This window comes from Dipodomys merriami, unplaced genomic scaffold (assembly GCF_024711535.1).
Source record: "Dipodomys merriami isolate MVZ:Mamm:240054 unplaced genomic scaffold, mDipMer1.0.p SCAF_16, whole genome shotgun sequence".
NCBI classification, from domain to species: Eukaryota; Metazoa; Chordata; class Mammalia; order Rodentia; family Heteromyidae; genus Dipodomys; species Dipodomys merriami.
Genome location: NW_027202937.1, coordinates 3,644,987 through 3,659,485, shown reverse-complemented (window position 1 = coordinate 3,659,485; position 14,499 = coordinate 3,644,987). Strand labels below are relative to the sequence as shown.

At 47.5% G+C, this 14,499-nt stretch overlaps 1 protein-coding gene across 2 annotated transcripts in view; it reads right to left on the bottom strand.

The window, feature by feature from the left end:
• Znf318 (zinc finger protein 318) overlaps positions 1 to 9,353 on the bottom strand; it is a 60,793-nt gene extending 51,440 nt beyond the window's left edge. Inside the window, exons 1-2 of one of the 2 annotated variants that reach the window (XM_070023684.1) lie at positions 8,812 to 9,353; positions 2,585 to 2,736 (exon numbers count right to left, since the gene is read on the bottom strand). In XM_070023684.1, coding sequence (XP_069879785.1) covers positions 2,585 to 2,736; positions 8,812 to 9,252 — 593 coding nt within the window. In that variant the 5' untranslated portion in view covers positions 9,253 to 9,353. The remainder of the gene's footprint in view (positions 1 to 2,584; positions 2,737 to 8,811) is intronic. The other variant, XM_070023683.1, reaches the window with a different exon arrangement.
• Between the last annotated feature and the right edge of the window lie 5,146 nt (positions 9,354 to 14,499).

Genomic DNA, 14,499 nt, shown 5'->3' with positions numbered 1-14,499 from the left:
CAGAAACCTTTTTTTTTTTTTTTTTATCATGGGGTTTGAACTCTAGGCCTGGTGTTGTCCCTTAGGTCTTCAGCTCAAGGCTAGTACTCAACCACTTGAGCCACAGAGCCACTTCCAGTTTTCTGGAGTTTACTGGAGATGAGTCTCATGGACTTTCATGCCCAGGCTAGCTTTGAACTGTGATCCTCAGATCTCAGCCTCCTTAGTAGCTGTGATTACAGTTGTGAGCCACCAGCACTCACCTAGGCAGAAACTTTTTGAAGAGTCCCAGAGGCACAGCAGATAAGAGAGATTTGACAAATGGGATTATATCAAACTAAAAAGTTTCTGCACAGCTACTAACATAGTTACTAAACTAGAAAGACAGCCAACAGACTGGGAGAAGTTCTTTACCAGCAATATATCAGACAAAGGCCTAACATCCAAAATATTCAAGGAGCTCAAGAACTAACCCCTCCCAAAGCTAATAAACCAATTATTAAATGGGCAAAAGCGCTAAGGAGAGAATTCTCAAAAGAAGAGGTAAGAATGGCAAAGAAACACATGAGGAAATGCTCATTGTCCCTGCTTCTAGAGAAAATGCAAATCAAAACAACTCTGAGATTCCATCTCACCCCCATTAGATTGGCCACCATTGTGAATTCAAACAACAAATGGTTGGTGGCAACTTGAGAAAAAAGAAACCCTATTGCACTGCTGGTAGGAACATATAGTACAACCACTCTGGACCGCAGTCTGAAGGTTCCTCAGACCAGTCCTGGGGCTTGAACTCAGGGTCTGAGGACTGTCCCTGAGCTTGTTTTGCTCAAGGCTAGCACTCTACCACTTGAGCCACAGCATCACTTCTGGCTTTTTCTGTTTATGTGGTACCAAGGAATTAAACCCAGAGTTTCATGCACGTTAGGCAAGCACTCTACCACTTAGCCACATTCCCAGGTCACAACTAAACACAAACACACATATACACACAAAACAAAACATGAGTTCAAATGCTGCTACCGTGGAAAAAAATATTGACCATAGTGACAACCCATGCTTGTAATCCTAGCCACCTGAGATATAGAGGCAAGAAGATAAAGAGGGACAGACCAGCTAAGATAAAGGTAGTAAGATTATATCTCAAAATAAAAATAAATAAATAAAGCTGGGTACCAGTGGCTCAATAATCCTAGCTACTCAGGAGGCTAAAATCTGAGGATTGTGGTTCAAAACTAGCCCAGGCAGGAATGTCTGAGAGACTCTTATCTCCAATTAACTACCAGAAAACTGTAAGTGGCTCTGTGACTCGAAGTGATGGAATGCTACACTTGAGCGAAAAAGCTCAGAGCCCCTAACCCCTTAAGTTCAAGCCCTATGACCAATAGAAAAAAAAATTTTTTTTTTTGGTAGGCCGTGGGGCTTGAACTCTGGGCCTGGGCGCTGTCCCTCAGCTCTTCAGCTCAAGGCGAGCACTCTACCACTTGAGCTACAGCGCCACTTCCGGTTTTCTGGTGGTTTATTGGAGATAGGAGTCTCACGGTCTCTCCTGCCCAGGCTGGCTTTGAACCGCGATCCTCAGATCTCAGCCTCCTGAGTAGCTAGGATTACAGGCGTGAGCCACCAGCGCCCGGCTTACCAATAGAAAAATTTAAAAATAAAATATAAATAAATAAATAAAAGGACTAGAGGGTTGTAGCTCAAGTACTTTTTTTGGGTCCAGTCCTGGGGCCTGAACTCTGGGCCTGGGCGCTGTCCTTCAGCTCTTCAGCTCAAGGCTAGCGTTCTACCACTTGAGCCACAGCACCACTTCCAGTTTTTTTTTTCTTATGTGGTGCTGAGGAATCGAACCCAAGCACTCTACCACTGAGCCACCTTCCCAGCCCCACTCAAGTACTTTTCTAATGATCACATTAGGCTTTTTTTTTTTTTTAAGTAATGGAGTTTTAACTCAGTATCTGGCACTCACTAGGCAAATACTTGAGCTATGCCTTCAATTCCCTGCACAAATTCCTATTTTGTCCAGAACTTTCCTTTACACTTTCCAGTCCAGTATGTTAAGGTTCATGCTGTTTCAACTATGTTTAATTTAGAGACTGTTGATTATATCCTCTTGGCCTCTATTTGTTCCAAGCTGGCCTTTTAAAAGTGTTTTCCTCCAATCACTTATTTCATAATTCATTAAGAACCTGTTTGGTAGCCGGGCTGGTGGCTCAGGCCAGTAATCCTAGCTACTCGGGAAGCTGAAATCTGAGAACTGTGGTTCAAAGCTGGCCTAGGCAAGAAAGTCCATGAGACTCTTATTTCCAATTAACCCACCAAAAAAGCTGTTAATGAAGCTGTGGCTCAAGTGGTAGAGCACTAGCTTTTAATGAAACAGTTCAAGAAAGCCTAAGTCCTCAGGTTAATCCCCAGGACAAGCACCAAAAAAAAAGAGAAAAACAAAAAAGAAAGTAAGTTTGTTTACATGAGAAAGCCTTTTCCACATAGACATAGTCAATAACTTTCAATAGTAAAGCCATCCTTTTAAGTACATTATTTAGAAATCTAAAACATTTCTGCCTTCCCAGTTACCAGTGTAGTATGGCCTGCCCTTGCTGAAACCTACCTGTCCATGTCTTCCAGATTATCCACTGGTGAGCCCAGCCGATCGCTAAGCCGTCGCCGTTCCGGTGTGCTAACACAGAAATGGTCATTGCCAACAGTGATCCTTAAGCTCTGTTCCAAAGAAGAGTCAGAACGAAGACTAGGAGAGCGTCTCTACAAAGATTCAAAAAATAAAGATTATATGGTAGTCATTATAGTCAAGATAATCACATATCTAAAATGTTCTTACTTGTAAGTTGTGATTCAATAAGGCAATTTAAAAAAAAAGTCAGTTGGATGCTGGTGGTTTATGCCTATAATCCCCACTACTCAGAAGGCTGAGATCTGAGGATCAAATTGAAAGCCAACCTGGGCAGGAAAGCCCATGACACTTTTTCTTCTTTTTAATTATTTTTACTTTTTCTTTTGGTGATACCAAGGATTTGAACCCAGGGTCTTATGCATCCTAGGCAAGCACTCTACCACTAAGCCACATTCTCTGCCCACCAAGAGACTCTTATTTCCAACAAACTTAGAAACAGCCTGAAGGGGCTGGGAAGGTGGCTCAGTGGTAGAGCACTTGCCTTGCATGCTCGAGGTCCTGGGTTCAATTCCTCAGCACCACATAAGAAAAAAGCCAGGGGCTGGGAAGATGGCTCAGTGGTAGAGCGCTTGCCTTGCATGCATGAGGCCCTGGGTTCGATTCTAGCACCACATAAGAAAAAAAAGCCGGAAGTGGCGCTGTGGCTCAAGTGGTAGAGCGCTAGCCTTGAGCTGAAGAGCTGAGCTGAGGGACAGCGCCTAGACCCAGAGTTCAGGCCCCATGACTGGAACCAAAAAAAAAAAAAAAAAGAAAAGAAAAAAGCCAGAAGTGGCGCTGTGGCTCAAGTGGTAGAGTGCTAGCCTTGAGCTGAGAGACAGCGCCCAGGCCCAGAGTTCAGGCCCCACGACCGGACCCAAAAAAAAAAAAAAAAGGAAAGAAAGAAAGAAACAGCCTGAAATGGTGCTGTGCCTCAAGTGAATGAGTGCTAGCTTTGATCAAAAGCTCAAGGCTGGGAATGTGGCTTAGTGGTAGAGTGCTTGCCTCACATGCACAAAAGCCCTGGGTTCAATTCCTCAGTATCACATTAAAAAAAAAAAAAAAAAAAAAAAAAAGGCCGGGCTCCAGTGGCTCACAACTGTAATCCTAGCTACTCAGGAGGCTGAGATCACGGTTCAAAGTCAGCCCGGGCAAGAAAAGTCCATGAGACTCTTATCGCCAATAATCCACTAGAAAACCAGAAGTGGTGCTGTGGCTCAAGCAGTAGACCACTCACCTTGAGCTGAAGAGCTGAGGGACAGGGCCCAAGCCCAGAGTTCAAGCCCCAAGACCGACCAAAAAAAAAAAAAAAGCTGAAAGTGGTGCTATGGCTCAAGTGGTAGAGCACTAGCCTTGAGCAAAAGCAGCTCCGAGACAGCATCCAGGCCAAAAGTTCAGGCCCCAGGACCAGGGGGGAAAAAGCAGTAGCAGTAGCAGCTCATAGACAGTGCCCAAACCCTGAGTTCAAGCTCCAGAATCAGCACCCAAACAAAGAAAAAAATCAGTTTTGCCAGATACCAGTAGCTCACACTATAATTCTAGCAATTCAGGAGGCTGAGATCTGATGATCAAAGTTCAAAGCAAGCCTGGGCAGAAAAGTCTGTAAGACTCTCAAAAAAGCCAGAAATGCAGCTATGGCTCAAGTGGTAGAGTGCTAGACTTGATTTTAAAAAAAAAGCTAAGGGATAGTGCTAAGATCCTGAGTTTAAGCACCAGCACTGACACAAAAATAATAACTGTAATAATTTTTGTAAGAGATAAAGCTTTTATATCCTATCTTCTAATACACAGACCTCTCCTTCTTGCTGGGAATGGAAACAGAAAAGTGAATTAAATTCCTGTTTCAGAATCTATACATTTCTAGTGAAGGAGGTAAGCCCAGATAAACTTTTTTTAATAGTGATATTCTATAGTCATTAAATATTATACCATTACCTAAACAAATGTGATACCATGAAAGACTGGGGGAAAGGAGTTACTTCAGAATGGAGAGAATACTTTTCTAAGACTGTCACTGGGGTTTGAACTCAGGGCTTGGACACTGTCCTTGAGCTTTTGCTCAAGGCTAGCACTCTTCCACTTGAGAGCCACAGCACCACTTCCAGTATTTTCTGTTTATGTGGTACTAAGGAACTGAACCCAGGGCTTCAATTGAATCCAGGGAGTTCAAGCCCCAGGACTGTCCAAAAAAAAAAAAAAATTCACTGTCCCTTAAAAAACATATTTAGCTGGGTGCTGGTGACTCACGTATGTAATTCTAGCTACTCAGGAGGCTGAGATCTGAGGACTAAGGTTCAAAGCCAGCCCAAGCAAGGAAAGTCCATGAGACTCCTATCTCCAACTAACCATCAGAAAATGGGAAGTAGCACTGTGGCTCAAGTGGTAGAGTACTTGCTTTGAGCTAAAGAGCTAAGGAACAGTGCGCAGGCCCAGAGTTCAAGGCCCACAACTGACAAAAAAAAAAAAAAATAGAAGGCTGTTTCAGGCAGAAGGAAGTCATAAAACTGTTATGTTCTGGATAACAAAAAAAGAGGCCAATATGGCTGCAGCAAAGTGGCAGAATAGGTAGAAACCATAGGTAAGAAACATATTTATTCTTAAGTACAAGAGATGAGATGTACAAGATGTTATGTCGAAAAACAAACTTTACAACTTTGGTGGGAGGGGGAGGAGGGGTTGGGGGATGGGCTTGGGATGGGATGGAGGAGGGGGGAGGGGTGGGGAGGGAAGATGGGAAGAGATGATAAGGGGAAACAAAGGAGGCAACAATGCTTGATAAGCAATGTATTAATTACCTTGCTCATGTAATTGTAACCCCTCTGTATGGTATTTTCACAATTAAAAAAAAAAGTACAACAGAGTATTAACCAAGAAAAAGATGTGATCTGACTATAATTTTCTTCCAGATGTTTGCACTACTCACCCCCTCACTCTCTTCAAGTCACTTTCTTAGCTATCCTATTAACTCCCTTCTCTGATTTGTTTAGCAAATAATCACATTTAATATTTATTTTGGTGGGTTTGTTTTTTGTTTTTGGTCCTAGGGCTTGAACTCTGGGCCTGGGCGCTGTCCCTCAGCTCTTCAGCTCAAGGCCAGCGCTCTACCACTTGAGCCACAGCACACTTCCAGTTTTCTAGTGGTTTATTGGAGGTAAGAGTCTCACGGACTTTCCTTGCCCAGGCACTTTGAACCGTGATCCTCAGATCTCAGCCTCCTGAGTAGCTAGGATTACAGGCGTGAGCCACCGGCGCCCGGCACATTTTATATGCATTATTAAATACCTTGCTAGAAGTTTTGTGTGTGCCAGAAGTGGGCTTGGACTCAGGTCCTCAAGCTCTAACTTGGCTTTTTCACTCAAGGCTAGGACCTTACCACTTGAACCACATCTCTACTTCTAGCTTTTTGCTAGTAATTGGAGAGGAGTTTCTCAGATCTGGGTGCCAGTGGCTCATGATTGTAATCCTAGCTACTTAGGAGGCTGAGATCTGAGGATCGTGGTTCAAAGCCAGCCCATGTTGGACTCTTATCTCCAGTTAACCACCAGAAAATGGAAGTAAAGCTGTGGCTGCAAGTGGCAGAGTGCTATCCTTGAGCAAAAAGATCTCAGAGACAACCAGGACCCAAGTTCAAGCCCTTGAATCCATGAACGACAAAGAAAAGTTTCTCATGGGCTGGGAAGGTGGCTCAGTGGTAGAGCGCTATCCTTGCATGCATGAGGCCCTGGGTTCAATTCCCCAGCACCACATAAGAAAAAAGCCAGAAGTGGTGTTGTGGCTCAAGTGGTAGAGTGCTAGCCTTGAGCTGAAGAGCTGAAGGACAGCGCCCAAGCCCAGAGTTCAGGCCCCACGACCGGACCCCCCCCCAAAAAAAATGCAGAATAGTAAGAGTGGAATGTAAGCTGGGTACTGGTAGCTCATGCTTGTAATCATAGCTACTTAGGAGGCTGAATTCTGAGGATCATGGTTCAAAGCCAGTCCAAGCAGGAAAGTCCATGAAACTCTTACCTCCAATCAATCACCAAAAAAGCTGTGGCTTAAGTGGTAGAGCACCTTGAGCAAAAAAACTCAGGAAGAGCCCTAAGCCCTGAGTTCAAGGCCCAGGACTGGCACAAAAAAGAAGAGTGAAATGTAAAGGAGTAAAATGCAACTATTGGGGAGTAGGTAACAGAGATTGCATCTGTGTGACCACGGGAAGATAGTTTCAGGGACATAATCAGGAGTATAGCTAATGGTTACGCAGAAGAGTTTATTTTAGGCAGAAGAGTTTAATCTGATAAGAGAAGGCAGATGACAACTTCTGATTTGAACCACTGGATAATACTATTTGTTGAGACAGAGAAGTCTGGAGCAAATTGTACACTGGAAAGAACAGAGATTATGGTAACTAATATTCTGTTCTTGCTTCTTCCTTAGTGATTGACACTAAGACTAACAGGGCTTTAAAATTTAACAAAGTAACAAGTTGGTTCACCTATGACCAGAGTACTTAAATCCAAGTGAGCTACTCAAGAAAACTGAAACAGGAAGTGGCGCTGTGGCTCAAGTGGTAGAGTGTTTGCCTCAAGCTGAAGAGCTGAGGGACAGCACCCAGGCCCAGAGTTCAAGCCTCACGACTGTCAAAAAAACAAAACAAAAGAAAACAGAACAATCTGGGTACCAGTTTCAAGCTTTTAATCCTCAGTCTACAGAAAGCTGAGATCTGAATGGTGGAGGCTGAAAAGTGAGAGTCTCTATTTCCAAAAATAATCGGCAAAAAGCCAGGCTGCAGATTTGGCCCAAGTGGTAGAAAATCCTAATACAGAAAACAAACAGAAACAAACAACAAAAAGATTGAACTAAAATAAAACCCCCAAAACAACCTCTGGGTGGGTGCTCTATGAGAGTGGTGGTGATCAGAGAAGTCAATGTGTATGAATGTGGATGGGTAGGTGCACATGCGCACGTGCTTGTGTGTAGATCCGGAGGCTTGAACTCTGGGACTGGTTGCTGTCCTTGAGCTGAGAAGCCCCTCCCAGTCCTGGGGCTTGAACTCAGGGCCTGAGCACTGTCCCCGAGCTTCTTTGTGCTCAAGGCTGGCACTCTACCACTTAAGCCACAGCACCACTTCTGCTTATGTGGTACTGAGGAATCGAACCCAGTGCTTTGTGCATGCTGGGCAAGCACTCTACCACTAAGCTACAATCCCAGCCCTCCCTGAGCTTTTGTGTTCAAAGCTAGTGCTCGGCCACTTAAGCCACAGCTCCACTTTCAGCTCTGTCACAGACTTCCCTGCCATAGCTGGTTTTGAACTGAGATCCTCAGATCTCAACCTGTTGAGCCACCAATGCCCGGCTGTTTTGTTTTGTTTTTAAATGCGGTGCTGGGAACCCAACGTTTTTCACGTTGGGCAAGTCTTCAACCACACATTAAATTTCTCGGTTAAGACATTACTGCTGTTCCTCTAGCAAGAAAACATAACGCTTTAAAATCGCGGCCATGGAAACCAGTTAGATGTGAGTTGAATTCAGAGTCGATCACAGCCGTGCCACCACGACCAAGTTAATTAAACTTGGAAACAACATCATCTGCTCCACTCCGGGGCCGGAAGGGTCCCGACAGGATAGGGAGCGAAGGGCTCGGCCAGGTGCAGGTGGCAGCTATCACGAAGCCCCGCTATGCGCCCCAATGGGATCCGCTATCAGCTTAGGCGTCCAAGCGGCGGGACGGAAGCTTCCCCAACTCCATAGCCACAAAGGCAGCTTTTTCAAGCTGTTTTTCTAAGCTGGGGTGGGAGGGAAGGAACCCGAGGAAACGTCAACTCGCCACCAAGTCCCAGGCGGCACCTGGGCTGGGAGAAAGTCCCCTCGCCCTGGCCAACTTTCCCACATCTCCCAGCACCGAACAAGAAACGGCCTCTTCAAAAAGCACACACCCTAACCCCCGGCGCTCCCTCCCGACCCGGACCGGGCCGGGCCCCGGCGCCCAGCGGGTCCCAAGTCCGTTATTGTGTACACGAAGCCCCCCCCCCGCCCGCCCGGGGCCCAGGGAGCTGGGGCTCCAGCGCCTCCGCGCCCCGGGAGGCTTCCACCCCGGGACTCGGGCCGGCCGCCCGCGTTTCTGGAGGCGGGAAGTGCGGTGTGGGGCGAGGGGGCTGAGGGACGGAGGGCGCCCCGGGCGAGAGGTGCCATTACCCGGCTGCCGCTGTCGCCTGGATGGTCTCCGCGGCCGTCCCGGGCGAAGTCGGAGCGCGACTCCCCTCGGCCGCTAGCTCGGAAGCTAGCGGGGCCCGGCGGGAAGAGTCGTCGGCCCCGCGGTGGCGGCGGGGAAGGGGAGACGCGACGACCCCGTGGCGGGGACGGGGAGGCCCGGCGGCTCCGGGACGGGGACGGGGACCCGCGGCGACCCCGCGACGGTGGCGGTGAAGGCGAGGCCCGGCGGCTGCGGTGCCCAGAGGGCGAGCGGGGCCGGCGAGTCGGGGGCCGCGACGAAGACGCGCTGGAGGGCGGCGGTGGCGAGGGGCGGCGCGCCGGGCCTGAGGCGGCGCCGGAGCCGCGGCCGGAGCGCGGACCGCCTCCGCCGCTGTCTTTAGGCCGGTGTGACGAGACCGAGGAGTGGGCGCCGCTGCGGTACATGGCTGTGGCAGCAGCCGCCACAGCGGCAGCTCCGACCCGGGGACGCCCCAGACTCGGGCCCCGAGCGCGCCACGGCCGTCGCCACCACGGCCGTCGCGCGCCGCCCCCGCCGCGGGAACAGCCCCTTCTCCTCCCCTCCGCCGCGCGCCAGCTCTGAGGCCCGGCCAAGCGCGCTCCGGAGGCGGCGCCGCGCGGGCACGCGCACGCGCTCGACACACACTCAGACACACATACACACACACACACACACACACACCCGGAGCGCGCTCGCCCGGGCTCTCCACTGCTCTACTCTGGGAACAGCCGAGGGAGCCTCTCCGAGAGGAGCAAAAGGAGCGAAGCTGAAGCGCGCGCCCGGCGCCTCGCGCGCCCCGCCCCCAAGATGGCGGCCGCCAGACCACCCACGTCCCTCCCCCAGACCACGTGACGCCGAGGCTGGCGGTGGGCGGGGCCGAAAAGTGAGAGTCGCCCGGGAGGGACCGGGATTGTGGAGTCCCGAATCTGTGCGTGCGTGTGTGTGTGTGTGTGTGTGCGCGCGCGCGCGTGCGTGTGCGTGTTGGCCCGGTGGGCGCGCTCTGCCCACCCCTCAACCCTGTGGATCGTGCGAGTGGAGACTGCAGACGCCTCCCGGGATCTTAGCGCTGTCTTCGGTGATGCGTCGCGAGCGGGAGCGTCGGCCGAAAGTCCCTGCAGAAGTGAACCGCCACCAAGTTCATTCTGCCTAATTTGAGGATGGGGGGAAAGGGCAGGGTGTGGATGACAAGAATCAAACGCACCACACAGCGGGGGTACATTTTGAGAAGTTGTTGAAACCAAGACGTTTTCCAGGGCCCCAATTCTTGGCCTTCCACCTGTCAGGTCCATCTATGCCTCCTACATGCCAAATGAACAGACGCGGTTAAGGACTGAGAAAGGAGGTTCAATTGCTCACAGCCACAGAGCTGGGGGTCAGGAGTGTGGTGCAGGTCAGGCAAGCTCACCAGCAGCCTGTCGGAAGGACTTGCTGACTCCACCTGTGGTCAGACGGCCTAGTGACCAGGTGACCTGATGATGGAGGGCAGGGTCCATACAGTCCCCCCTCCCAACCTTAAGATGCTGAAGAGGTGACTTTGACATGCGAAGGTGGCTAAGGAGTGGCTATGCTAAGCTAGTAAGCTAACCCCAAAATGGCTTGGATAAGGCCCTGAAAACCAGCCCTGAAAACTCCAGCTGAGGATGCTCAAATCAGAGCCCGGTTCCTCCTGGGCTCCAAGCTTTGAACTCCTCTAGCTTTAAGGAACCTTTCCTGCTAGCTCTCTAGCCTTAGACGCTAGCTGCCTCTCCTGCCAGCCTCCCTGTAGTGGCAGTGAGCCAGTCCCATGGCTCTAGTCTTGTCTGCTGTGAGCGCAGATGCCCGCTTGATGTGGGAGCAGTTACTACTTGTTGTTGGAATGTTATTTCGAATTGTTAGGTTACTGAAAGGCAGCTGATGTGAGTCTTCGGTGCATAGCCATTGTCCTCACTTCTTGAGAGCAAACAAGACAAGAGGCAAAAGGCAATGCCAGTTCATCTTCAGCCATCTTCAGGGTACAACAAGAATTAGCAGTCTTAATAGAGGAAGAACTGAAGGCAGGGAGAGAAAATAGAAACAGACCAGTCACAGGGGTGTCAGAGGTGGCATCAGCGGTGGTCTGAGAGTCCACAGCCTCAAGATTGGCCAGATGGGCCTTGTAATAAGCATCTTTGACACTTAGCAGGTGGTATGGTCTTCCTCTCCTTCCTACCATCCAAAATGGCTGTAAAGTAACTAAAGAATGGCTCAGGGCAAAAGACATAAATGCAAAACAGAGCGGGCTGGAATGCTAGTAGTTATTTTGTGGTCCACGTAGGAAATCAGTGATTTTCATCAAGTACATGTTATAGTTTGACCAAGCACTGTGGTTGTGTTGGAGGTCACGTCTCACAAGAGATCCATGTCATGAAAGACATGAGGAGACTCAAAACTTTTTGTGAGGCAGACATCCCCACACATGTCCCTAATTCCATAACAAGAACTTTCCTAGGTGCCAGTCTGTACCCTAAAAACAAACATTGAAAAAAGCCAGATGCATGTACCTGTGTAAGCACACACACACACACACACACACACACACACACACACATGCAAGTTGAAAAAAGACAACATATGAAAGTAGAATAGTTAGTTAAAACATGGGAAAATGTTGACTCTAACACCAGCTTAATACTTTTCATACACCAAGTGGACATACAAAATATGAGATTAATATAAAAATTACATTTCTGCCAAGTACCAGTGCTCATACCTGTAATCCTAGCTAGTTAGGAGCCTGAGATCTCAGAATCCCAACTGGAAGTCAGCCAGGATAAACAAATCTGCAAGACTCTTGTTTCCAGCTAACCTGCAAAAAGCTGCAACTGGAAGCATAGCTCAAGCAGTTGAGTGTAAGCCTTGACCAAAAAACCTAAAACTAAGAGAGAGTACCCAGGCCCTGAGTTCAAGCCCCAGTACCAGAACACACACACGCACGCACACACACACACACACACACACACACACACACACACACACAGATCATTGCTTGTGCTTTCTAAAGATCTGTAAAGCTTTTGACTACTTAAAAAACTAAATCAGTTCATTCAAGTATCTATTCATATAAAAGTGTTAAATGACCACTTTATGACTGTGGTTAAACCAACTACAATTACAATAATTGTGGTTTAAGTAATTCTAACACAACATTCTATATGTCGGTAACTAGAAGTATATAGACCTATATGTTTGAACTTTATTTAAATGTTGTATAAGAATTTGCAGAGCTAAAAATATAGGTGCTGCTAGGCATCAGTGGCTCACACCTGTAATCCTGGCTTCTCAGGAGGCTGAGATCTGAGGATCCAGTTCAAGAAAATCCTGGACAAGAAAATTCACAAGACTCTTACCTCTGATTAACCACCAAAAAGCTGGAAGTGGAGCTATGCTTCAAGTAGTAGAGCACTAGCCTTGAGCAAGAGTTTAGGGACAGTGCCCAGGATCTGAATTCAAGTCCCCACCCAGCACAAAACAAAAACAAAAGCAAAACGAAATACACAAAACATCTAGGAAATAACTGAATAAAGCTGGTAGCTTCTAAATTGTTTTACAGGTTTGTCTCCATGTGTTGCTAATTGTAACAAGAATATAATGGCACCCATATAATGTTGAGGATCAAAATTATTATCCTAAAATGCCATAACTAGACTGTTCTGTGAATTGATTCTTCAGTGACTGAAGATAACTCTTTCCAGGGCAATGGATGAAGCCTCAGCTGCAGTGGAGACTCCAGGATATCAGAGATGCTGGAAATGTAGAAAGCCTGCCTAGGAAAGTAGCAGGCAACAAGTGTTACAATCTTGAGACAAGCCATGGCGCCTATAAATCGCAAAGCCACTGCGATATGCTCAGGTCCTTGAAAATCATGTCATGAGACTTACCTGCCTAGATATTGGACAAAGATCTACAGGATTTAGTGTTTGCCCAACTAGGTTTCAATTCAATCTTGCTTTAGTCCAGTCCTTCCTTGCTATTCTCTTATGCCTCCCTTTTGAAACAGGAATGTTAATTCTGACTTGGTCTGTCTTGGAAGTATGAAATTTTCTCTATTAGAGCTCACAGCTAAGAGTTTGTCTTGTGTCTCAAAGGAGACTTTGAGCTTGTATTTCTCAACAATATGGGAACTGTTAAGCGTTTGAGGACTTTTGAGCTGGACTAAATGCATTTTTCATTAGAAGATGACCATGAGCCTTTGGAGGTGGAATATTAGGGTTTGAATCTGGAATTCAAAACATAGACTCCTGTACTGAAGGCCTGGTCCCCAGCTGTTGGTGCTATTTTTGGTGATGGTGAAAACTATAGGAGCTAAGAGCCTCATTAGAGGAAGCAGGCCAGTGGGGATGTGCCTTTGAAGGTTATACCTACTTCCCAATCCCTTCTCTCATTCTGCTTCCTGTCCATCATGAAGTAAGCAGCCTCTGCCACATACTTCTGCTTCAATGATGTTCTGTTTCACTGTGGACCCAGAATCATGGAAACAAGGAGTCAGGATTGAAAACTCTGAAACTGAAAGGAGCCAAATAAACCAATCCTCCAATAAGTGTGTGTGTGTGTGTGTGTGTGTGTGTGTGTGTGTGTGTGTGTGTGTGTGTGTGTGTGTGTGTGTGTGTGTGTGTGTGTGTGTGTGTGTGTGTGTGTAGGTCCTGGAGCTTAAACTCAGGGTCCAGAAATAGTGTCCCTGGGACTCTTTTTTTTTTTTTTTGCCAGTCCTGGACCTTGAACTCTGGGCCTGGGCACTGTCCCTGAGCTTCTTTTTTGCTCAAGGCTAACACTCTACCACTTGAACCACAGCACATTTTTTATTTTTTTCTGTGTATGTGTTACTGAGGAATCAAACCAGGTCTTCATGCATGCAAGGCAAGCACTCTACCATTAAAACACATTCACAGCCCCTGAGATTATTTTTTCCAAGGCTACTGCTCTACCACTTGAACTACAGTGCCACTTCCAGCTTTTTCTGAGTAGTTTATTGGAGATAAGACTCTCACAGACTTTCCTGCCCACGATCCTCAGATCTCAGCCTCCTGAGTAGGATTGCAGGCATGAGCCACCAACACTGACTGGTTTTGGAGTTTTTTTTTTTTTTTGTGTGTGTGTGTGTGTGTGTGTGTGTGTGTGTGTGTGTGTGTGTGTGTGTGTGTGTGTGTGTGTGTGTGTGTGTGTGTGTGTGTGTGTGTGCCAGTCCTGGGACTTGAACCAGGGCCAGGATATTGTCCCTGAACTTTTTGCTCAAGGATAGCACTCTACCACTTGAGCGCTCCGGTTTTTTGGTGAGTAACTAGAGATGAGTCATATAGACTTTCCTGTCTTTGGTGGTTTCAAACCACAATTCTCAGATCTTAGTCTCCTAAGTAGGTAGGATTACCGGTGTGAACCAGCAGTGCCCTGTTTCCATTAAGTTGTTAATGTCAGGTATTTTGTTACAGCAACAAAAGTTCTGACTAATACACAACTTGAGCTGAATGATATTCTCAAAAACTAGAGTCTTCTCTATGCCCCCAATTAATATACTGGAGCCAAAGATCTCTGGATTTCAAAATGAGTCTAGATGCAAGGGCAACAGTCAGGGATTTGGATCCTCTGAGGTAATGGGGAAAGGGCCTCCCAGGAGGAAGAGGACTTGGGCTAGATTTTCAGAATGCAGCCAAGGGCATCCC